The sequence below is a fragment of the Lichenostomus cassidix genome, chromosome 8 (assembly GCF_008360975.1).
Source record: "Lichenostomus cassidix isolate B80296 chromosome 8, HeHo_3.0, whole genome shotgun sequence".
Taxonomy (NCBI): domain Eukaryota; kingdom Metazoa; phylum Chordata; class Aves; order Passeriformes; family Meliphagidae; genus Lichenostomus; species Lichenostomus cassidix.
The window spans coordinates 24,640,773-24,664,624 of NC_139489.1; the positions used below are offsets into that span (position 1 = coordinate 24,640,773).

The 23,852-nt window shown below is 42.7% G+C and overlaps 1 protein-coding gene across 2 annotated transcripts; it reads left to right on the forward strand.

The window, feature by feature from the left end:
- The first annotated feature begins 5,865 nt into the window (after positions 1-5,865).
- On the forward strand, positions 5,866-19,601 carry SELE (selectin E). Of its 2 annotated transcripts, none has more exons than XM_085068514.1 (13): positions 5,866-11,664; positions 12,106-12,492; positions 13,274-13,381; positions 13,501-13,686; positions 14,295-14,480; positions 14,582-14,767; positions 15,339-15,524; positions 15,634-15,819; positions 16,083-16,268; positions 17,243-17,350; positions 17,635-17,656; positions 17,768-17,839; positions 19,421-19,601. In XM_085068514.1, the coding sequence occupies exons 1-12, from the start codon at positions 11,628-11,630 to the stop codon at positions 17,823-17,825; spliced, it is 1,836 nt and encodes a 611-aa protein (XP_084924640.1). In that variant the 5' UTR covers positions 5,866-11,627; the 3' UTR covers positions 17,826-17,839; positions 19,421-19,601. The 2 variants fall into 2 exon arrangements, with proteins under 2 accessions (XP_084924640.1, XP_084924639.1); XM_085068513.1 differs by lacking the exon at positions 19,421-19,601 and adding an exon at positions 18,199-19,267.
- Positions 19,602-23,852: the final 4,251 nt, after the last annotated feature.

Here is a 23,852-nt window from a genome sequence, read left to right on the forward strand (position 1 = left end):
TGGGCGCCGGCTCGCCGTGAGGGGATGAGGGAGAGCAGCTGAGCGGCTCCTTCAAGGTGCCCGCAGATAAAGAAATGCCGAATAATATCGTTGTGTCAGCTGGAAAGCAACACATCTACAGATCACTCTTGCCTTGGTAACTACACCTAGACTTAAAAATAGGAGCACAACATTTACTTCAAAAGAAGTCTGATGTTTCTATGGTTTCCGTAAAACACCGCGACAGTTCTGTTTTAGTGTGACAACAAATCCCCAAGTCAAGAGAAGCATTAAACCAATGTAGTTATATTAAGTTTCTGACGTGGGACTGAAGTCGTGTGAGCCTCCAGGTCTCTGTTTGACAAAAGCCCTCATGGCAATAAAGATCTGCTTTTACACGACGCTCCTCTGTGAGCATCAAGGTACCGAAAACAGAGAAAAAAGGTATTTTTCTCAGACAGCAAGAGCAAGAGTTGACCACTACCTCTAACTAGCCTTTCGGAGATCTCTTGTCCTGCATTCCTCCCTTTGCAATTGTGGATTTCTCTCCACTTGTTCCAAAGCTGGGACTTTGCAGATGGCACCTTGCAAAACAAGGTGTTTGTGCCAGGGAAGAGGGGCATGGAGAGGCTGGTAGCTTTAATAGCCAGCATTCTGTAGGTTACATTTTACTAATGCTGAATAAGAGATACCAATCTAAATCCTGGTTGCCTTATTTTATAGGTGCACCTGATGAGATAGGCAAGCCCCACACAAATATCATACAGTCACAGATGTGTAGAATGAGTAATTTCATAGAATCACAGAATGGTTTAGATTGAAAGGGAATTTAAAGATCATTTATTCCTAACCCCTGCTTTGGGCAGGGACACCTTCCACTAGACCAGGTTGCTACAAGCACTATCTCCTGTCGCCCTGGCCTTGGAGACCTCCAAGGATGAGGCATCCACAGCTTCTCTGGGCAACCTCTGCAAGTGCCTCTACACCCTCACAGGGAAGAGCTTCTTCCCCATATCCAATTTAAACCTATTCACTTTCCATTTAAAACCATTCTCTGTTGTCAGCACTTCGTTGAAGACTAAAGCTATAATATTTACCAAAGGAAAAATAACTGTTTTCATACAGTGCTAAAGTAAGAGCATAGTCTCAAAAAGAGGGAATTTTCTTATTTTAAAGACTAGGAATTTTTGGAAAAGCTTTAGAACATCTGCACAAGTGAGCTTCAACATAACTACATTTTTAAGTACTATATTGTAGATTACTTCTAACCGAACTATTTTATTCTTTTCATGTATACAAATATTAAGTTGTTGACAAAAATTTCTCCATCAATAATAGTTTTAAAAATCTAAAACCAGTACTTGAATACTTCCTCTGAATACACAGACAATATACTATATAAATTAAGGTGCAATTCATTAAAAACATCAGTAAAACAGAAGAATGCATATAATCTAAATACAGTATTTTGAGATAGTACAAAGGTAAATGTACATTTGAACTTAGGCTTTAAGATTTGGTACTTTGCAACTAAAGTTTCTTCCTAAGCTACTTTATTAACTGTAACAAGCTTTAATTTAAAATTCAAGGATTTTGTTATTTCAGAGACTCTTATTAGTTACCTTGTCTGTGCACAGAGTAGTAGCAACAGGAGGAAGAAAAAGACCAAAGCTCTAAGCTGAATCCCCACTACTAAAATTTAGGGCATGAAGTTGTGTGAAGGGCTTTAAGTAGAAACCAAACCTCCTGCCTCAGCTGTTTGGGATTTTCAAGGCAGGCAGGGAAAGTGATAACATCTGTGTCTGGGTGAAGTCCCAGTTAGGATAATAAGGCTTACAGAGTCTTGTGGAGTTGAGGTGGTTGTTTAAGCTTGCTTTGTCTAGTAGTAAAGACCTGTAGGATGAGTCCTTTAATTTTCCAGTAATCTAGGAGGGTCTGGTTTTGTGTGTTTAGCTTATTCCTTGGTTATTTTGTTTACCAATCTCCCATAATGTCTTATGTCCTTAATTATCCTATATTAAAAAAAGTGTTGTGGAAGTTGCTTGTTTGCGTGAGCTCTGCCTTTTTATCTTTAACTGGAATAGGCCACATTTCCTCAAGCACAGATGTCTGTTGTGTGGCTGTGGAAACCTTTATTGCCCCATTTCAGTTATGATGCACGGAAAGAACAAACAATAGCAACGAACAATAGTGGTAAAGATGGCAAAGGAAATACTTGTGGCATACCTTAGAAGCTAAACTTGAAAGGAATTTGCTCTCAACAAGAAGGACAGGCATCAGGCTTCACCTAACATGAGTTTGAGCAGATAAGTTTGTGACTTAGTAATAGAGCAGAGCTTTGTCCTGTTTTCTTTAATGCTTTTCTCTTCCCAAGCATCTGTCTTATCCAAGAGTAGTTTCCCATGCCATGGCAAGGTGTGGGAGCTTCCTGCTGGCTTGTAGGCTGCAGGCAAAAATTCCCCGCTGTTGGTGGGAATTGCTGGTGTGTCACTTTGTGGGTCTCAAGGGTACAGAGAGGATGGCATGGGGTGATGGGTCTTCAACCAGGCATAGCCTGTCTCCAACAAAGGGACTTTCCTTTTGTCATGGGCTTTATTCATGGCTAACTGGGGCAGCAAGCTTGGCACTATTTTCTGAAAATTTAGGGGTTTTTTATTTATTTGGTCAAGTGACATCTTGTCTCTTTCCAGTGGAGACCTAAAAAGCATTGTTTGGGACTTGTTTTGCATTATGGTTTGCAGGACTTGGACTGGACCCAAATTACTAAAATTGCTCTGTTTACGTCCTTCCTATCATCAGATCCTGTGAGCCAGGGGTATCCTGATGTCAAAACATCTTCATTTATTTTGCTATTTAACCTCAGAATCGCAAATGACTAGAAAAGGCATAGTGTTATTATGTAAATGTGTTAAATTCTACATTGTGCTAGAGTGAAACTCAACATGAGATTCTGTCAAGCCATTGGATCAATCCCGGCAACTAGAGTCAGGAAAAGGGAAGCAATCACTTTGAACTCCAGGTGTATAAATTTCTCCTTTTATTGAGCTCTCTGACAGAGAGCACGAGATGTAAGGAGACATTTGGCCCATTTGGCTTGTATTACAGGAAAATAGTAAGGAAAAGAGTTTGAAGTAGGTGCTTTCCACCACATGTAACCCTCACACAACAGAGCAAGTAAAATGAAGGCTAATTTTTAGCTGGACTTGCAGTTTTTTGGGTTTTTTTTATTCCAGAGTGGGAATAACCCTGGGGTTGAGCAGAAGAATGCCTTATACTCTTGTGCAAAGGAAGTGCACTGTTGTAAATTCTGTCATTGACAGCAAAGATCACAGGTCTTCTTTGCCATTTGCCCCACTCAATTTAATAGGATTTCATAAAGATTCTTCTTTTACTGCTGTTGATTAGCAGCTACTCAGATTAGCAAAGAAGCCAGAACAAATGCAGGATAATAACCTCATCCCTCTTGGTATTAACATCTTTGGGATCTGTATATGTGTATAGGCAGCCCAGGAGCCAGAGGCTTGGTTTGTGCACTGAATTTTTGGAATCAAGGCCATGCTGGAGTGTGAAGGGTCTCTTCTGGGCCCTTCATACCTTGCTTTCATAACTAATGTTCCCCTATGATCCCTCTCAGAAACTGAACAAGATCTGAAGAAAACAAAGTTTTGTTCTGCTCCTCACAGAAGGAAGTTCCATAACCCCATTGCTCTGCTAGCTAAAAACACTCTCTAATTTCTGGTGTACATTTACTCGCGGATGTTTTTTTATCTATTTGGGTTTTTTATACCAGCTATATCTCTTTATTTACAAAAAACTTCTGAGCACCTTCTTTACTTTTCTGAGCCTTCCTAGCTGCTTCCTCTTCCCCAGGTTTAAACACAAATTTCTAATAGGCACCTGGAAAGGTGTTTCTTTACAAGGGACTTCATGGCATGTGTCTACTCCTTGAAAAGCCTACAGTTTCCTACCAGGAGATGTCATTCTCCTGGCTCTCCTTCTGAATGACTATAAATATCACCTGCCTGCCACAGGATTGTTAAAGTTGGAAGTGAGAGAACAGTGAACATGCCCAGAATCCCCTTGTTCAATGAAAGCAGCTCTGTAGGTTTGTTTCCAGGGCTCTGCTGTCCTTTGGTTGTCCTTCCCTGCTCTTGGTGTCCGTGCCTTGCACCATATGTTGGGGGCATGATGGAAAAAGTGTGCTGGTGATGATTCCTGAGTCCCAGCTGTTCCTTTGTGGTCTGCAGAGACAAACAGTGTGAATGAGTTGTTTAATTGATCAGAGTTCATTTATGTGAGATATGTGACATCCTGAATAGAAGGGCCTTTCAGCTGCTTTTCTTCAAGGTAATCTCACACATTTGCATTAATGGAGATATGAGGATATTCTGATGGGTGGTTTTAGGGCTGGAGGTACTCATCAGGGAAACCATGTCCTTCCTTTGTCATGGTGTTTGGATTGCAGCTCCTAAGAAAAAATCAGAACGAAGATGATTGATGGGAAGTGTAATAGTATTAAGTCTTACTACCATAATTCTGGATATAAGTTAAAGTTATGTCCTTTGACTTAACCTTTAGATTTGTCTGTCTTTGACTTTAGGGGGTATAGAGCAACTGCACTCCTAATTTACTCATCTTCAGGTGGGCATAAATCTGGATCTTTCATTTTATTTTGAGAGTAGGGTAGCTTCCGCTCTGCATCTTATGTACCCCCACCATGGGGATTTTTGTACTCTGGTTAAAAAGGGGGAAGGGAAATTAGAAGCACAGATAAACTGAACTCTTAACTGCTTTAGGTAAGACCATTGTATGCAGGCCCAGTATTATTTTATAGATGGTAAATAGCAATTCCTTCTCTTCCTGCTAATACCTGTTATGAAAGCTATCTTAGCTTATTGTTACTTCTGTAGGCCAAATAACCAGACTCTGCTACTGATTATAATCGTGTGTGACTACACAAGATGAGTAAATGCCTATGGATAAATGAGAGGAAAAATCCAAAACTCATATGCATCAGAAAGGATAAATACAGAATCACGGAATCAATCATTTAGTTTGGAAAAGTCTTATAAGATCAGAGTCCAAATGGAAACCTAACACTGCTAAATTCACCATTAACCCATGTCCCTAAGCACCTAAGTCTCTCCAGAGATGGTGACTCCACCAGTTCCCTGGGCAGGCTGTTCCAGTGCTTGACAGCCCTTTACATGAACGGTAGTTAACAAGGTCTGTAGGGTGGGGTACATGCTCAGCACGAGAAAACTGACTTTGTGAATTGCTTTTTAAGCTCAAACATGAAAGTGCAACAATTTCAGGATAGGTGACAGACTCATCCTTCCTGATGAGTCAAGAAATCTACAGTGTTGGAAGAGCAAAATCTTCACTGGAAAAGTTAAAGTATTGTTTTCATGCCCAGGAAATAAGGGAAGTTCTAATTATCTTGGTGCCATTTAACTGGAACTTTAAAAAACCTTGTGGTGCCTTGTTGAGGTTTTCTTGTCTGGGAAGTGATAAAATTAAGTAATTTAATACCATTGCTTTCAACGTTAGTGATGAGTTCTTTGTTCTTGAAACAACAATTATATGCAGCAATTAAAGTACACTTAATTAATGATCTTGTGTTAAAAATGCCTGTCCTAAAAAGTAATTACATATCCAGCTGACAGAAATAAATTTCTTTCTTTGAATAATTCACAGATAGTATGGTTGTGGCAAAAAAGGTGCCGAAAGAATACTTAATCCAAGAACTTCTGTTTTCTCATGGTCTATTGACCAAGAAAAATCATGACTAATGTGAATGATACACCTTTGCTGGCTGTTCTTGGGCCAGGTTTTACTTCTCAGTGCTGTGCAGATTTTCCCTGTGCTTTGGTCTTCTGCCTTGAAGATTTCAGATACCGAGTGGTAAGATCTCATTCCACAGAATTCCAGTAGTTTTGGTGATGGACCTTTAATGATTGTTCCATTTTTTATATTGAATGCTGTATTTGATGATTTCATTGTTTTGGTTGAATACTGATTTAGTTATGTTAAATACTGTGTCCACTGATAAAAATTATGTACCTGAAGCTGACTTGGGAACAGACCTGAAGCTTGGAATTCATACACTCATGGTGAGATGTATTAGTAAGGAAGTGAAGCTACTGCCCCTTCTTCCTTTTTGTAGTCTCTCCCTCATGATACAGCAAATGAAGAATGGTAGCTCATGTCAGCACTCCAGTGCTGCTGATAAACTCACATCCTCTCTGATAAGTCAAAACAATATTTTCTTGGAACAGAGCTAGGCAGAAGCTGTGCAAAGAATCGGCAAAACAAAAGATCTCATGATGACCATTTTTACAGTATCAACCACCTATTTAATCTCCTAATCCTGAAACTCACTGTCACTGCTCTCACTTGCCAAAAGCTGTAACTGTTCTGTTCCTCAGAGCCAGGATCCCCATCAGTGTCACTTCTGGGACATCTCCACTGCTGAGACCATGGGGCTGTGGAACAGACCTGGACAGTAAATGAACAGTCAATGCATGCGGTATATAGTTATTTTTTCTATGTGTATATGAAGGGTGGCCAGGCTCCAAGAGATTGTCTGCCATGATTTCCAAAAATAGAATTAGAAATAATCGAGTTCTGCATGGGATCAGTTCCACCTGCAACTGCAGGCAGCCAGTGTGTGATGTGAAGGCCAGTTCTGCTTTTATCTGGACACTCAAGGTATGAGTTGCTGTTTCCTCTGCTCCTTGGCTGTGTTTCATGTTTCACCACTCTGAATCACTCCTGGCCAGTGCAAGTGACCCCTGGGCTCAGGCTGGATTCTCCTATGTATATTTTTGCCTGTTTGGAGGAAATTGAGCACTATGAGTCACATCACAATTCCCGAAATGAGAAGGGGAGATAAGATTTTCTGACTCCTGGGGTTCCACTCCAGACAGAGTGGAGACTGCCTTAGGCAGCCTTGAGAAATTCCAGGGTCTTTGTAGCAGTTGCATTGCCTACCTTATTCACACTTAATGGGACACAGAAGCTGAGGGATGAGTATGTTTTCGGAAATTATCTTTTCTTCCCATCTAGACCTTAGGGAAAATTTGTGCCTTAAACCCTTTGTCTCTTAATTTCAACAGAATTAGTGTTGCAAGCTCCTCTCCAAACAGGAAACACCTTCACTACTGGCATTGGAACTCGTTTTCCCCCTTCAAGGCTGGCTAAAGCTCTTACTTTTCCTCTCCTAGTGGGTGTCACTGTGGGTTAAGCTGGAGGTTTTTCCATTACTTCAAAATTTCAAGTAGCTCTACGGCCCTTTGCCATGGGATAAACATCCATTATACAAAGGCTTTTGATATAAATACTTATCAAGTGTTTTAATTTAGGAATGACAAAAATATCTTCCAAGAGAGAGGTGGAACTGGATTACTAAGAGGCACTTAATGCTCTGTTTTTGTCAGTTGATGTGTAAATGCTGATGTAATCTTGTAGATAAAGAACCAGTCTTTAAAAAAGACGTGGGAAATGAAACTGTCTTTTTCTATATGTACAAATATACATCTATATACTCTGGTTACCTGAGATCCCACCACATTCTGTATTTGTCTTGGATTTGTGATTTCTGCCAGTTCAACAGAGTTTTAGATAAAGTAAAATAACTTTCCACTCAATTGAATTTTCATAAGCTACTGATAAGGATACTGAAAAAAAATTATTCTCAACCTAAAAAATTATTCTCAACCCATGACTCTACAAAACTCCTGTTTTAGTATTTCATGGCCTCTTTGGAAAGTTTTCCTTTGAAATTTTGTCTCTACAAATCAATCCACCACTTCTTCTTATGCACCAAGTAGACATGAAACATTGTTGATCGAATGCCTCCTAAGTACTCTAAAATACCTTTCAGCTTTTAGAAGATTGTGGAGATTTCTTTCCTCCACTGCCCTTTTCTACAGTTGAGTGGGAATAAACCAGTTCTCTTGGACAGGTAGTGTTCTTTGAAAAACTGCCCTTTGGTGATTACATCTCTTGTATGCTCACTTTATGGCGATTTCAGCTAAACATTGTTTCACTTGTTTCCTCATAATACTGTCTCATGGGACAATATTAAAAGTCTTAATTATAACAAAGCATAGTGCACTATTGTTTCTTTATTACTGACACAGCCTTGAGGCACAAACCAGGCTGATCTGCCAGGAACAGATCAATCCTATCAGTGTCAGCTGTTCCTGACAGCAGCCTTCTGCTGGGTTTTCAGTTGTTTTCTTTAAATTTTTTCTTTTGCTGTATTACCTAGTATTTTCTAGGTATTCATGTGGAAGGCCTGGCTTCTAATTGCCTTGATCTTCTTTTTGAAGATACAGGGAAGCAATATTTGCTGTCCTTTAAATAGCAGACCTGGCTGGGTTTTGTTGTTTTTATTCCTAATATGCTTATATATATGCTGTATGTTTCATAGTGGCCTCTTAGGTAAACCTTCCAACTGGAAAATTAGTTATTATTTTATTATGGCAACATAATTGTCAAGGCTCCTCTGTTTGTGAGGGGAAAGAGGTGATCTGGAGTATTCCCATTCACTATAAAAAGCTGGGCTTTCACTTGTGGAAATGAAAGTCTGGAATGTATAGAACAAGAAGTGTTCAGCATTTCTAAAAATTTTCTTTAAGTTTAGAGTCTCCTGTTTTTCTGGCAGAGAAGAATTGTATTAATTTCAAGGAACTATGTCTGTGCTCATGTAGCTCAAGACGAGAGTGACAACTTCGTTCAGCTCTGTAAAGCACAAGAAATGAGGCTCCTATGTCCCCAAATAAATTGGCAATGGAGTAAAAAAAATGTGAAATAGCTTTGAGAAGAGAAGAAATCAGCAACACAGAAACCAACTAATGTCAGACTGCATGGCATTTCTGGCCTGATTATCTACAGTTCCACCTAAGTAGAAGTATTGCAGGTATTTCTCCTGAAGTAAATATGTAGCTTAGCATTCAATATGAGCTTTAGGTCACAGGAATCCCAGTCTTCCTAAACAGCAGGGTTCGTTAAGTGCCTTTGACTTTTAACAAAGATGTTTTAACTTCTATTGTGTAGTTTTGAGAATGATTTTCAGGCTTTCTTTTTTTTTTTTTCATAAAACTTTGCCTTCATCTTCCAGTACATTACAGGGAAGTAAGAATATAATCAGTGGATAGCAGAATTCCCTGGGAAAAACCAAAAAGAGTCCCATGTCAATGATGCATTAGGGAATACAGCCAACAAAAAGAAACAGTCTTTTTTAGGCTGGAGTTTTTACAAGCACATTGCTTGTAGACTTTGGTGTTTTGTTATTTTTGGGGGGGTTTCTTTATCTGCTGCAGACAAGAGGTCTCGGACAGCCCTTGCAAAGGAAGACTAGTGTAAATTATGAAGTACGTTCTTCCTTCCTCCGGAGATTCCATTGGCAAAAGTATTCTGATAAAGTTTCCTCAGAGCTTTCTTCAGAGTTTCTGCCATGACAAGGATGAGCGCTTACCAGTAGGAAGCTCATTAAGTGACTTGGAAGAGGGAATCTCCAGGAAAAGGCGTAGGATTTTCTACCATCCTGGGCCCCGGGAGCATAAAAACTGTCCTGGAATTGTCTATAGTTTTTCTGTGTATACAGTTATAATAGCTGATCAATGTTTTAGAAAATAAAAAAAGCCTACCCTATCAAGACTCAATAACATTAGCTTGTTTTAGAATAATGTTTGCAGAACCCTTGTGAAATTAGGCCCTGCTGCATAATGTGCTGTACATGTGCATTAAAATACCAACTTCTGTCTGAGTTCTTCAGATGGCAAACCCTCCTAACAGAGAAGGGCTGGCAAACAGGAAGTGTTTTCATTCCCAGTTTGAGGTTAAATAAACAGCACTCCTGATCTGATGCTGCCTGGAAGCCTCTGGAAGTCTGCTGCTTCTAAGCAAGGCTTGCCCAGGCCAACCAAAATCTAACCTCAGCTTTCCAGAATTTCTTGATTGTCTGTTTGTGTTTCTAGCTTTGCTAGTTCACACCTCCTAGAAAGTGTTCCTCTCCCTACCAATATTCAGTGTGTTGTTTTTACAACACTCACACTCTTCAGTAACTAACTTTGACTTGCTTTCTAGAACTTTGGTGCAATTTCTAGTCAACTCTCATGATTTGTTAGTAACTGAGGCTGTTTTAGAATATACTCTTTATTCTATGCTCTTTTCTGAGATTATTTCTTTATGGGCAGAGATCTTTGGTTACTTGACAAGTTGGGGTTTTTTATGAAAAAATAGGGAATTGATATCAGTTGATATGTTAGCTTTGAATCCAGAAGACACTGATTTTTGTTCTGTAAGAGCAGGCTGAGGTTCCAAAATTAGAGCTCCAACATGCACTGTATGAACTCTAACTATGCTTTAGAGCTATGAAGTGGATGCTACTCTGTGTCCTGCCATTGCTGACAACCCTTAGTGAGTCCTTTGCATGTTCAGCCTCATTAAATCCCATCCGTAATGGTGAAGCTTGATGTAGTATAATTAATCAGGGTATACACAATGAATGTGCATGAATTCAGTACAAGTCCTAGAGTATTGTCTTGTCCACCTGAAATATTATGTGCATCTGTTCAGGAGCTGTAACTCTATTGAGATCAGGACATTGAAGAATATGGTCCAAGGGACTCTTCAAAGCAAGGTCCATGTTTCAAGCTTGATGGCTACAAGTGACTGATGAACCTGTATTGTGAGCAGGGCTGTAGAAAAGCACCAGCAATCCTACAGCTGGCAAACTTGACCACAAATCAGAGCTCTGCACAGCTGAGATCCACAAGGAAGAGCTTGTCCAGTGCTGCAGTACCCATTTTTACTCAAACTTAGTTAACCAGCATTGAGTGTTGGTGCCTTTCCTAATGATATACCAGAAAAACTGGCACCTCCTCACTGCATAACATTGATAGGTGAAAAATTGGAATCTGCTTATTCATGCAGATGAACTAACTGTCATCCTCCTCCTTGATATCCTGGAATTGTGTGTTTCCGTCAGTAAAAGTTTGTAATGTGGCACTTGGCAGTTTGTCAGCATAGTCTGTCTTTGTGGGAGGGTTGGTCTGGCAAGGGGAAATATCCGTCTTGACGCGTGGGAGGGACAGATCCTGGGATTTTCCAGGAAATTTTTTCCACGCGGAATTTCCCATCTCGTGGAGGATACGCTAGCTGAGAGAATAAAAGGCTGTAATAAAGGCAGAGCATTACAGAGTCCAGACACTTGGAGCTGAACTTGGTTTTCAAGTCTGAGTTCATCCACTTAGCCACGGAAAGCAGTCACTGGGAAACAGTGCAGAGGAATTCTGTGACTTGGACACTGCAAACTGTGAGTAGAAATGGACTTTGCTTTTCTGTTTCATTGCTCAGCTAAAGGACAACTGGACAGCTGGAAATCTGTGTTCATGTTCTTTAAAAGCTGTTTACATTTAAAAGATACCTTGATATCAAAAACTGTTTTAAAATTAATAATTGCCTAGAAGTGGAAATCCTACTTAAGTCTTTAGAATAATTGTTTAAAAGTAGGAAAAATTGTGTGGACAGTAGTTTATATGGAATTTTAATAGCTCACTATTTGTTTTTTACAAATGTATTTCTTTGATTTTTCATAGCCATCTGCTTAAAAGAGAGAAGAGAAAACTCTCAGAAACATGATTTGCATGCAGTTCCTATCTCTTCTTACCTACGGTAAGTGTGTATTTCTCTGTGTAGTAAATTAGTTGGATGGCAATATTAGTGTGACTGTTCTCTTTGAGTTCAGCATCAAAACGAATTTTTGAACCCACCCTAATTTACCTGAGGCTGTGTTCACACAGAAACACCTCTGGATGCAATGACACATTTTCCCTGCTTGCCTGTCAAAGCCATAATTGGCTCCTATATTCTGCTGTGAAGTCTCAAAGTCTTGGGTGATCAGACATAGTTTCACATGCTGAAGTCACTGTACTTGAAGCTAACTTGCCTGGTTTGAATCTTGCCAGATGATTGTTTATAAAATAATGCCACTAGTTTTTATGCAATTTCAGATACTGACAAGTTTGCAATATTTATTTAGCTTTAGACGTCCTCTTCTAGAGACAGAGGAGGGGAAAAGTCATATACCAACTTTTGGATATCTTTTCATTCTAGGACTTACAGTGCTGCAGGGGGTGAATGGGTGGACATACCATTATTCAGACACAAACATGACCTACATGGAAGCAGAACTGTGGTGCAGAGAGAAGTACACTAACCTGGTTGCTATCCAGAATAAGGAGGAAATCAAGCATCTCAATGAATTCTTGCCCTACAATCGGGGTTACTACTGGATTGGAATCAGAAAAATTAATGATGTATGGACCTGGACTGGAACTAACAAAGAACTGACAGAAGAAGCAAGAAACTGGGCTTCAGGTGAGCCAAATGGCAAAGGGAACAACGAGGACTGCGTTGAGATCTACATCAAAAGAGGCAAGGATGATGGCAAATGGAATGATGAGCAGTGTGAGAAAAAGAAGGTCGCCTTGTGCTACACAGGTATGGTGTGATAAAGGTCATTCCAGTGTGTCCCTGTGGAGATGAGATGGTAGCTGGGATGAATTGTTTAATTTGATCTTACATATCAGCTACCTGACACTGTAAGCACTTGTACACTTCTGCTTAGTTATAGAGTTGAGGTTGTTCTTGTTCTAAGATTTAGATTAATTTCACCTTTTACCTCCCAGAATATTTTGCATCCTTTTAGGGACAAATCAGCAGACCTTCTCTATAAACAGTGGGGAGAAGCAGGCTCTTTCAGATGGTAACTTCATCCCTCTCTCAAGTGGCTCTCTCAGCTAGTTAAGAATTGCCCTTTTGGAAGCATCGGTCTGCTGCCTATAGATCACTGGATTAGATTAGATGCTTTGTATAGAGGTGGCTAATGCTAGGTGTAAAAAAGAAAAAAAATCAAAGTCAAATATCAGCCAAATTAGAGCTGTGGTATGTTAATGAAGACTGTACCTGTTGAGGATTTCTACCCATCCCATAGTTTATTGTTCCTTTTCCATTTTAAATATTGCTAATACCTACCTGAGAACAACTAATCTTGGAGTTTCCAGCCAGCAGAATCCTTTTCCTGTGAGCTAGTCTGTAAAAGGTGTGGATTTCAGAAATTCTTTGGTGAAATGAGAAGATAATCTTAAGTACCAAACCCTCTGATTTTCTTTTGCTATACAAAGGGCTTGTTTAGTGTCAGAAAGATAAGCAGTACTAGCCAGGTTTCATTAGTGGCCATTGCTGATTCTTTCATAATTTGTTGTATTTCCTTTCGTTTCAGCTTCTTGCCACCCATCTCTCTGCAGTGGCCGTGGAGAATGCATAGAGACTATTAACAATCACAGCTGCCATTGCAACCCTGGCTTCTATGGGCCTGAATGCGAGTTTGGTAAGATTATTTCATCCTGCTTTTTGACCAACTCATGCTAGCTAGTGTTCAGTTTGGCTTCTTGGTTTACCTGCTCAGCCAGTGGGTCTGACTGTGCACCTTCTTGTCCTTCTTTGTAGTTGAAAGTTGTGATCCACTAAAGAAACCTGATCACGGGAGCCTCGAGTGCCACCATCCATTGGGGAACTTCAGCTACAACTCATCCTGCACAGTTCAGTGTGAGGAGGGCTATGAGCTGACTGCACTGGAATCTGTTCACTGTACCTCTTCTGGGGTCTGGTCTGCCCCCCTTGCAGCATGCAGAGGTGAGCTTTCTGCATTGTACATAGCTCTGTAAACCTCAGTGCTGCTCTGGCAGTGCGGACAAAGGGAAGTTTGGCCAATTCCTCTGTAATTAATTAAGTGGTGTAGGTGATACTGTATTTCAGCACACAGGTCTCCATGCCTGAGGAGGTGAAATGAGTAGGAAAAATGGTCTGGCTCTGGCCTGGGTTTCCTTGTAGGGAAAGATTTTTCCACCTCTTAGGTGGGAACAGGGAATTGAGATGATCTAGCTTTGAGACTGCTCTTAACAGGCCAGGTACTTCTGACTGTAGAAATTAATTTTTTAGGTGTTTGGCTTAGAATAGGCTACTTTTAAAGTAAAGAAAAGCATCAAACATCACCCAGCAGCAATCAAAATAGGGATATTTTGGATTGTAAATAGTTGCTGTCATGAGCTGCAATTTTGCCTTAAGAGTCAGTTTCCCATTTTGAGATATTTCCCCTCCTGTCTGCTTCCTGAGATGGTGCATTGCAGACCCCTTTCTAAAGCTGCTCCTGTTTAGTGGGTGTGTTGCTACATTTCAGAAAAGAAAAATTGTTTTATGGTTTGTTGCAAGCTAACGTGTATGTTCTCTCTTGTGCCTTTCAGCTGTGACTTGTCCTGCCTTGGAAATGCCTGTCCATGGGGCTGTGAACTGCTCCAGTCCCTCTGTGAAGCTCACCTGGGGTACCACCTGTGAGTTCACCTGTGAGGAAGGCTTTACCCTGACAGGACCAGCTACACTGCAGTGTGGATCCTCTGGGGCCTGGGACAGGCAGCAGCCAACCTGTGCAGGTACCTTTCCTTCTCCCTGCTCACCCTAAGGGCTCTCAGCATTGCCATGTTGTTCTCCTGAAGGATCTGTGCTGATTCCTGTTGTGCTCCTTGTGTTGCAGCTGTGAGGTGTGAGGCTGTGCCATGGCCAGCAGAAGGCTCTGCGAGCTGTGACCACTCTCCTGCAGATCTCACCTATGGATCACATTGTGATTTCCAGTGCAGGGAGGGATATGTCCTGGAGGGCTCATCCAGCACTGAGTGCACAGCAGAGGGACAATGGTCAGAGCCAGTGCCTAAATGCAAAGGTAAGACTTGCAGGTCTGGAAACCATCAATTAAAGTTTGGGGGTAGCTCAAAGAATCTGAAGAGACTTTCTCAATCCAGGGTAATCCAGGAGTGACATTCATCCCCACCATGTCAGTAGCACTTTTCATAAACAGGTCTCAAGGTGGGATCATTTAGCCTCTTGTACTAGTGGGGAAAAAGCAGTGCAGGGTTGCAGACAAACAACACTTGGAGCAGTGCCCCCAACACAATGATAACACTCTTTTGGAGCAGAGTGTTCTGACAGGATTTCTTTATTCCCTAAACCCCAAATGTGAGCCAGTGTCAGTTTATGCAGTCCAGGGTGGAGAAAAATCTGAAGCCATTCCCACGATATCTTATGTGCTTTAGGGGCATGTTTAAGGGTTCTGGCTGCACTGTGCAACCTGCTGAAATCACTGATTCTGAGACACTGCTAGGTCTGAAGGGAGGTACCGTGGCTTTGTAGGGGAGAGCTCCAGGCAGGGCATGTCCTCTCTTGTCAGCTGCTAGAAGAGTGTTGATCTTGATGTACTCCAAGCTAAGCTGTATGTTGTCTCTTGTGCCTTTCAGCTGTGACCTGTCCTACCTTGGAAATGCCTGTCCATGGGGCTGTGAACTGCTCCAGTCCTTCTGTGCAGCTCACCTGGGGTACCACCTGTGAGTTCACCTGTGAGGAAGGCTTTACCCTGACAGGACCAGCTACACTGCAGTGTGGATCCTCTGGGGCCTGGGACAGGCAGCAGCCAACCTGTGCAGGTACCTTTCCTTCTCCTTGCTCACCTGAGCCCCCTCAGAGCTCTGAGCACTGCCATGTTGTTCCCCTGAAGGATCTGTGCTGATTCCTGTTGTGCTCCTTGTGTTGCAGCTGTGAGGTGTGAGGCTGTGCCATGGCCAGCAGAAGGCTCTGTGAGCTGTGACCACTCTCCTGCAGATCTCACCTATGGATCACATTGTGATTTCCAGTGCAGGGAGGGATATGTCCTGGATGGGCCATCCAGCACTGAGTGCACAGCAGAGGGACAATGGTCAGAGCCAGTGCCTAAATGCAAAGGTAAGACTTTTGGAAATTGCAGTTTTCTGGTCACTGGGGAACACACAGAAATCCATATTCCTATAGGGCCCTGGCTCCAAACTAAACTGTGCTCCCATGCTCTCAGCTGTACCTTAGAAATGCCTGCTCATGGCTCTGAGCTGCTCCCATCCCAAATAAATACACTTTATTTGAGAATAAAGTGTATATCTACTGGTGCAAAAAATAGGGCTAAATACAGGAAAATCCTTAGTGACTCTTAACCATTTCTTTTTGTGTTTCAGTCATACAGTGTGAACCACTGAGCTCTCCTGAGAAAGGCTCTGTGGATTGCTCCCACGGGGCTGGGATCTTCACCTACAACACCTCCTGCCACTTCAGCTGCCTGGAAGGATGGAGTCTCAATGGCTCTCATGTTCTTGAGTGCAGCCATTCAGGAAACTGGAGTGCCAGCCTGCCCACATGTGAAGGTATTTTGCCTGTGACCAGCCACAGAGGGGTGGCCCTGGGTTTCTAGTTAGGTGAGGTGTAGAAAGGTGGTAGTGGTGGTAATACTAAGCAGTGAGCTAGAGTATCTAGTGGAGTCCATGAATTCAGAAGCCCAACAAAATTGCTCTGTATGTTTGAAAAAAGAAAAATCCTGAAAGATCTTAGTGGAAAATGTTGATTTCTAATCTAAAAACAAAATCTGTGACCTGATTTTAGTTTGTTTGGTTTTTAAACAAAATATTTCTCACGTGGAGCGTTTTTCCTGTGAATAAAGACAAAAGCTTTTCTAGAGAAACAGAACCTTGTGAGGAAATCTGCATTCATAAGTCTGTTTCTAAGTGGAACATTTTATAGGTTTTTTAATTTGGTGTGATAGTTTCTTGGATGAACTCCTCAGCCAAAAGACCTCACAGAGCTTTTCTCTCAGAGGCTGTCATTTCAAAGAACAAAAAGCTTAGCCTTGCCTTCTCATTCAAGGCAGTAAGACCTCTGTCACTGCTCTCAGTTGGAACACACCTAGCCTGCCTGGAATGCTTTTGCCTGAGGTCCTGAAAGCTCAATTCCACTTTTATCTGCTTGAGCAGGATTTAGATCCTTGAATAATTTCATTGATCTCAGCAGGATTGCTCAAAGAGGAAGACAGGGAGTTAAAATATGAACTGAAATATGAAAAATAAGAGGAGCATAAACTGCCATGTGAGGCTGAGGGCTAGACAGACCCTGGTGTAGGAAGCTTCTTGCCTTACCATTGCTTTGGCAATGGGTAGGGTAATATTTAGTGTGCAGCTTTTTACTTTGTGTACAGGAAGTGTCCTGTTTCATCAAGAGAAAACTTCAGTGTTACAAGCTGCAGTTCTGGTTCCTCTTGTAGAGCACGAGGAAAGGGGAGAGGTAGAGAGGGCTTCAAAGATCACACATAGCCCTTGATCTCACTGAAACCTTTTCATCCTTCCAGCTTCTGAGCAAGCCAGCTACGTTGCTGTGGGCATAGCAGCCACTTCTGCCTCTCTGGTGTCCACAGGATCGTTCCTCCTTTGGCTTGCAAGGCGCTTCCGGAGAAAAGGTGAGCAGTTGGTCTGGTTTATTTAGCTTCCTGAAAAATTTTCAGTGAAACAAAGCCACCCCAAAACCTCCAAAGCCTTATACTTTGCTTTTTGAAAAAGTGGTAATTCCCATACTTTGACAAATTCCAAAATTGTTTTGAAGGACCCTGCATACAGGGCATGATAGGGTTTTGGATGAACATCTAGAAACATAAAAAAAAAGTAGGGCACCCCAAATATTTAGACAACAAGAATTAGGGCTTCTGTCTTGAAATGCTAATACCTTTTCTTATTCTTCTTGCAGCAAAGAAGTTTATTCCTTTCAGGTAAGTTGTGTCTCAAAAAGCAACATGAAAAAATGCTGCCATCACTTTGCTAAAATCTACTTGATATAAACTTGTTGCCATTAAAATACTTTTCACTTCTGTGTTTTTTAGGAACTGGGAGGACACAGCCTCTGAAGGTAGTTTCCAAAGTGCTGGCCAGAATGTCTAACTCAGGTGTTTCAGGTAAGCACATATGATGGCTTCACTCACAAATTCTCTTCCTTTTAATCACACAAGCAATCAATCAGAGCTGCTAATTGCCATGCAATTGCTGACACAGCTATATGTGCTTTGGGATACCTAATATGCATCTTGGCATTGCATAGAAGTTCCTAACAAGGCTGATGGATTTATTGCTTTAGAAATGGTTGTTCTGCTCCTTAAGGATGATTGTGCTTAGCATTCTGTCCAGCTGCATATAGTATTAGGAACATTTTTGTGCTGTTCTGCTACCTGCTGCATACAAAATTCCTCTGAAATGAGAGCAAATACAAATCTGTGCCAGTTCTCTGATTTATGGAGGAATTTTGTTCTCTCTGCAGGAATTGAAGCCACCTTCACTTACGTCTCAGATTTCTAGAGAATGAAACTGCATGGAAATCAGCAGCTGTCCAGATGTTTTTACCTCTTGCTGACATGATGATTGACTTGTGTATGATTCAAAAATTTCGAATCAAGCTGTCTGGTATTTCCATTGCAGAGAAGCAGAGAGTAAAACTCTGACCTTCTGGCCAGATATTGCCTACATTTAGTCATGTAGAGTTATCCTGACTGGGAGCTTGCCATCTCCTGTCCAGATGGTGAGCAAATAGAGCTGCCCAAAGAGGAGGCTGGTTCCTCCTCTGCTCCACTCAAAGGTACTGAGGTGAGGTGAAGACATGCATTATTTCACATCGCTTACTACACTGCTGGAGGTGTCTTCTCTGAAGTTACAGGGGTTATACTTGCAGAAACAGAAGAATCAGGAAGAAAAAATATTCACTGAACAGCTTTGAAACTACTGATCTAGTTCATGGAAATCAATTTATTTTAACGTGTCCCAGTTGATAAATATGCCTGTAGTGATATGGGCAATTATTTAGGTTTCTGCTGCATATCTCAGAAAACTTAGATACCTTTTTTTTATTAGAATAGCACTAGGAACCATAGTGCTTATACAAGGTACTCTGGTTTCTGAACACAGCAGGTAGATCTGAAATTACCTCATCCCTGTGGGATTATGTACTGTAATATGTGTATATACATACATATTTATTTGTGCAGGTTTTACCGTGGATATTTCTGTGCTCTTAAATGTAAATGTATTGTAAAATACTTGTTCTTGAGTAGGTCTGTGGCCATTGATGAATTGATCAGAATTTATTTTAAAATAAATTGGAGGTGCTTGTAAGGATTTCATGCCTGCATATGATTTACGAATGAAATGGAAGACTGAAATTTGTATGTTTACGTACTGAAAACAGGATTTTTTAAGCTGTTAAAAGTCTTCAAATGAGAGTCTTTCTTAATTTATGTTTAAGTTATGATTATGAATTTAAAATCTCTCATTTAGCCTGATATTATTGTCCTATTTGTAACATTGTTTAATAAAATGTTTTCAGTTTAATACTCCCCATTTGTAAATGTGAATCATTTAAATTATTTGGGTCAGCCAAATAATTTAACTTGTGACTTGTGGCTTCACCAGCAGAATGAGAGGATAGGGAGAAGACTGGCTAAAAGCAAGGCTGCCCCTGACTGGAGCTTTCCATGTTTCCATTGCAGCCAAGGACAGAGCAGCCAGCAGATGGAGCTGACTGCCTGGGACTAGCAGAGCCACAGCTGATCCCAAACCAGCATCCCCAGTTCTGAAAAGAGGAAAGCTCAATGGTGTGTCCTGTGAAGATGCCTGGGCCAGCAGGGAGCTCTGAGAGGAAGGTGCAGGAGGGAGAGAAGAGCAGAAAGAGAAGCAAATAGGTGATCTTGGTGCATAAGTAACAACACAAACACCTCAGCCCATCCAGGTTTTTGAAGCCCTTTCTGCTGGGACGTTGGCTGAGTGTGGTGGCCATGGGCTAACAGATGAAAGCATAACTCTGGGGATAGTGCTGACTGCTGTCCAGAGACCTCCACTCCCACCCTGGCTTGGGCTGTAGCTGAAGACTCTGCCATGGCTGCTGCTAGGTAGGTACCAGTGGTGGCCAGACACTCCTGTGGCTACTCCTTGCCAGCCCCTGAGATCGCCAAGGAAGCTGCACTGTAGCTCTCTGTAGCTGCTGCCAGGAGCCTGCCCTTGATGACAAACTCTGAGGTGCATTCCTGCCCCAGCCAAGGCTCAAGAGGAGCCATCAGGCCTGTGAGTGAGGGAGTCACTTAAGAGGTGCTGCACTGCAGGGGACAGAGCCCGTTGCTGTTTGCCCCAAACCGATTAAAGAACTGAGAGTGGCTGTCAGCACTTCCACTGCCTTGACAAGGTGGGGCCCAACCCTGCGAGCAGATGTAGGGCAGTAATCCTCAGGTTCCCTGAGGGGACGCAGAGATTAGCCCGGAACGCCCTGCTCTGAATCCCTGCAGGAGCTGTTTTGAGTTAAACCACCACATGGATCCCCTGGCCTGCCCTTGTTGTTGTCCTCTACATGCATGGCCTGTGTATAGCATCCTCTGGAGAGAGCTGCTTATCCAGCATGCCTCCCACCCTGCTGCCCAGGGCAGTCTAGCTTCTCCTTTCCTGACCAGAGCTGGTGTTTCTAGCAGTTTTCCCTGGGATCTTACAGGAGCTTTATTGCCAGAAAAGAGACTATAAAATCATCCCCTCTCTTTCTTCAAGCCTTGTGACTTCTAGAGGCAATGCTCTCCCAGTGAGATCCCATTTGGGTGGGATTTGTCCTCTACTTCTCCCATATATCCCCTTGGCCAGACGAAGACTCTCTGAAGGGGGATCTCCTTCCTTGCAGTGACTTTCAGGTTACATCTTACCCTCATAATTAATGTTAGTCCAGGACACAGGCAAAAACCTAGCCTGTGCTCATCCAGGTTGTTTGATTCTTTATCCCCTCTTGGCAGAGCTTTTCCTGCCTCAGGATATGATTTACCAGTTATGATGGCATGGTGTGCCCAGGCCGTGAGGAGCTTCAGGAAGTCATTTTATTTGTAGTGGATGTGTCTCTGCCAGTGCCTGGGAACACAGCTCTTGTTTGCTATCTGTGTAGTTCCCGTGCTGGCAACAATGGCCATGGGAATGCTGGCTGCCAGGCAGTCCTTTAGTCACTCCATTGTGTCACTCCTCTCTGTGCAGTGCTGAGCCACCACTGATGGGCCACAGGATCTTTGCTGGAGGGACTTTCCTTATTTCCTGTTGTTCCACTTCCCTTAAATTCCTCATCTCTCCCTGGGCCCATGGCATTGTTCAGAATGGGATCCGTGTTCTGCCTGGCATCCAATTTTGGTGCGGATGTCTGCTTGTGCTGTGACCTATGGAAGCTGTGAAGGTGACATTAACTGGGAGGCACGCATGTCCTTTCACAGCTCTGTGTGCTTGCTGCTTGGCAAGGGGATGGGTTTTGTGGTGTAACTTAACACATTCCTGATGAACTGAGCTACCCAGGGTGGCTGCAGCTTTTCTACGTCTACACTCTGACAGAAGGGGAATTGGAAACAAAATTTCACTAGAAGTCTCAGACAGGCAGTGTATGGACAGCGTAAGACCTGCACAGATTGGGTTTGTGCCTTCTGTTTTTATAAGCAATTAGCCATCAAACAAGCAGTCATTTACCAGGACCTGGCTGAAGTTGCTTTCCAAAATTCCAGTTTTTAAGGGCTGGCCTGGACCCAGCATTTGGCCAGTATTTCTCTTGTGAAGATAAGTCCCTGCTCCAAACTGTGGAGGCTGCACATCCTTGCAGCTCCTTGCGTGCTTTGCTGAGGCCTGGCAGTGGGGACTGTGGAGCAGCAGCTCCCACAGGAGTTGGTGTCGTGATCCAATCGCTGTAACCTGCTCAGCTCCTGCTCTGGGAGCTGTCAGAGGATATTAGGGCCAGGAGGCCAGACTGCAAAACACAGTGTCTGTACAATGCAACATACTCAGGCCTCTGTGGGTCTGGTTTCTGTCCTGAGTCTTGCTGCTGTTTGGATTCCTCTGGTTCTTGCAGGGGCCTGGCTCCTTTCCTTTGGCTTGAGTGTGCTGCTGATGTGTGGCTGGTGGTGGGTTTTGTGAGGGGTTTTCAGTCTGCAGACCTAGAGGAGCAAGTTGTGGTGAGCTCTTGGTCAGGGACAGAGAAATGCACAAGATTACTGCTCCCAGGAAGCCATAGCTCACATCAAATGAGAAATACAGCCTGGGCTTGCCCAGGAACAGGCAGGACAGGCTGCTGTTGGTACTGGGCAGCAAGAGCTTGGTGGAGGGCAGGAAAGCAGGAACCAGAGCCCAGGCTGTCACAGCATTTGCAGAGTTGTCCTATGGAGCTCCCTTACCTGGATTATGGCCTCTCTCCTGCACACCTGTAGGAAGAAACAGTCAAAATTGCAGGTTAGATTTGATCAGTGGAGTCAAAACTTGCTGGACTGTTTTTGCTACTCAGCTGGCACTGTTAAATCTCACATAGAAGGAAGGCAGACTTGGCCAATATAGAAAGAAATCCACAGCCCAGAAAGTGTTGCCACAGCTGATGATGGCCAATGCTTTTCCAGGTCAGAAAAACTGCTGCCAAGAACAGGACAGCGTGCAAAAAGCACAAATACCTCCTATGCAAGGCAGCAGATGCCCCCAGGCAGCTGCCAGCAGGTTTTCTACCTGCCTTCCTACTTCAGGGAAGGACATTCCCTGAAAAGCCCAACAGTTGCTTTGACTTTCAGCCTGGGCCAAGTGGGACCTTCATCAACTTCTCGCCTCGCCAGCTGCCATGAAAGCAGCGATGGCAGGTGTGAAATTGCAGGTGACTTGCTTGCTTCTGGCACTCCAGTGCTGTCATTTGTGGCTTTTGACAGCCTCTGAGTGGGCAGGACAAGAGAATCACACTGAATTCATGCTTCTGGAGCAGGCCTTGGGCCAAAGAGCACTTGGGTGGAAGGAAAAGGGTTAAAGGGGAGATAGGAAACACTTTATTCGGGGCTTATTCCATAGGATGATTTCTGGGAAAGGAGGGGCTGCAATCAGGCAGGATGTATTCACTTTGGGATCTTGGGAAATCAAGCTCAGCCTGGCCCATACCAAGGGGAAAATACAGCACAGCCCACACAGCATGAAACAGCAATGTCCCCACTTTACCTCATCTCATGTCAGTACAAACAATTCAGATAACATAAAAATCAGACATGGTGGAATGCTGTCATTACATGAACAACCAAGCTATCCCATGGGGAAATGGCACAGTTTGAGCAGAAAGAGAGTGGGGGCTATCCTGGAAAGTCCTATCCTAAGATAAAGGACCCTCTGCAGTCCTCAACGAATTTCCTCTCTCTCCTCCCTTGTATCAGTTGCTACCTGGGATCCCAGGTTGATTCCTAGGTGGAGAGCAGAGTATTCTGTCTGCCACAGGCTCTTCCCAAACTGGGGTCTGATGTGGATGGCTCCTGAATGCTGCAGAGGAAAGCTTTGCAGGTAAGTTAGGAACTTTTGGTTCACTGTCAGAGAATGGAGAAGATGTTTGCTGCTTCGCTTTTGATCAATGCAACCCCTGGAAACAACTAGATGCAGCAGAGGTTCTTCTATTCTGTTTTCTAATCCACGCTTTTCCTACAACTGAGTTTAAAATCTGCATTTTAAAAATGTACCAGACATACAAAGTATCTTGTAAAGTAACTGCAACTACTGACAAGCAGATGTTGGGCTCACAGAACTCACGTGAGTGCTGAAAAGAAGTCAGACACAGATCCCCATTTTCTCCAGACTGCTATTTGTCCAGCTTGGCTGCATTAAATCCAGAACTGGGTCCTTTAGGTGCTGACAAAAGTGTTTCAAATGCTGCCAGACAAAGCTAATCACACACACACTCACAATGGGTAGCCAATGCTTTTGCATTTTGCTTCTTGTTTCTTTGCACACACACACTGCACATTTTGGTTCTCAGCCCATTGAATGGTAAATGAAATCTCACAACATCCTTCCCTGTCTCCTAAGTGGGAGAAAGTCTTGCAGGTCAGCCTTTTTGTGGCAGAAATGGTGACTACACGCACTTTAAAAGCACTTTATTCATGTTCCTGCATGAACAAGGGAAATGGA

Coding starts and splice junctions, on each gene's coding strand:
- SELE (XM_085068514.1), top strand. CDS start 11,628: ATGATTTGCATGCAGTTCCTATCTCTTCTTACCTACG. Junction 16,269..17,242: donor CAGCCTGCCCACATGTGAAG/GTATTTTGCCTG, acceptor TCATCCTTCCAG/CTTCTGAGCAAGCCAGCTAC. Junction 17,657..17,767: donor AAGAAGTTTATTCCTTTCAG/GTAAGTTGTGTC, acceptor TGTGTTTTTTAG/GAACTGGGAGGACACAGCCT.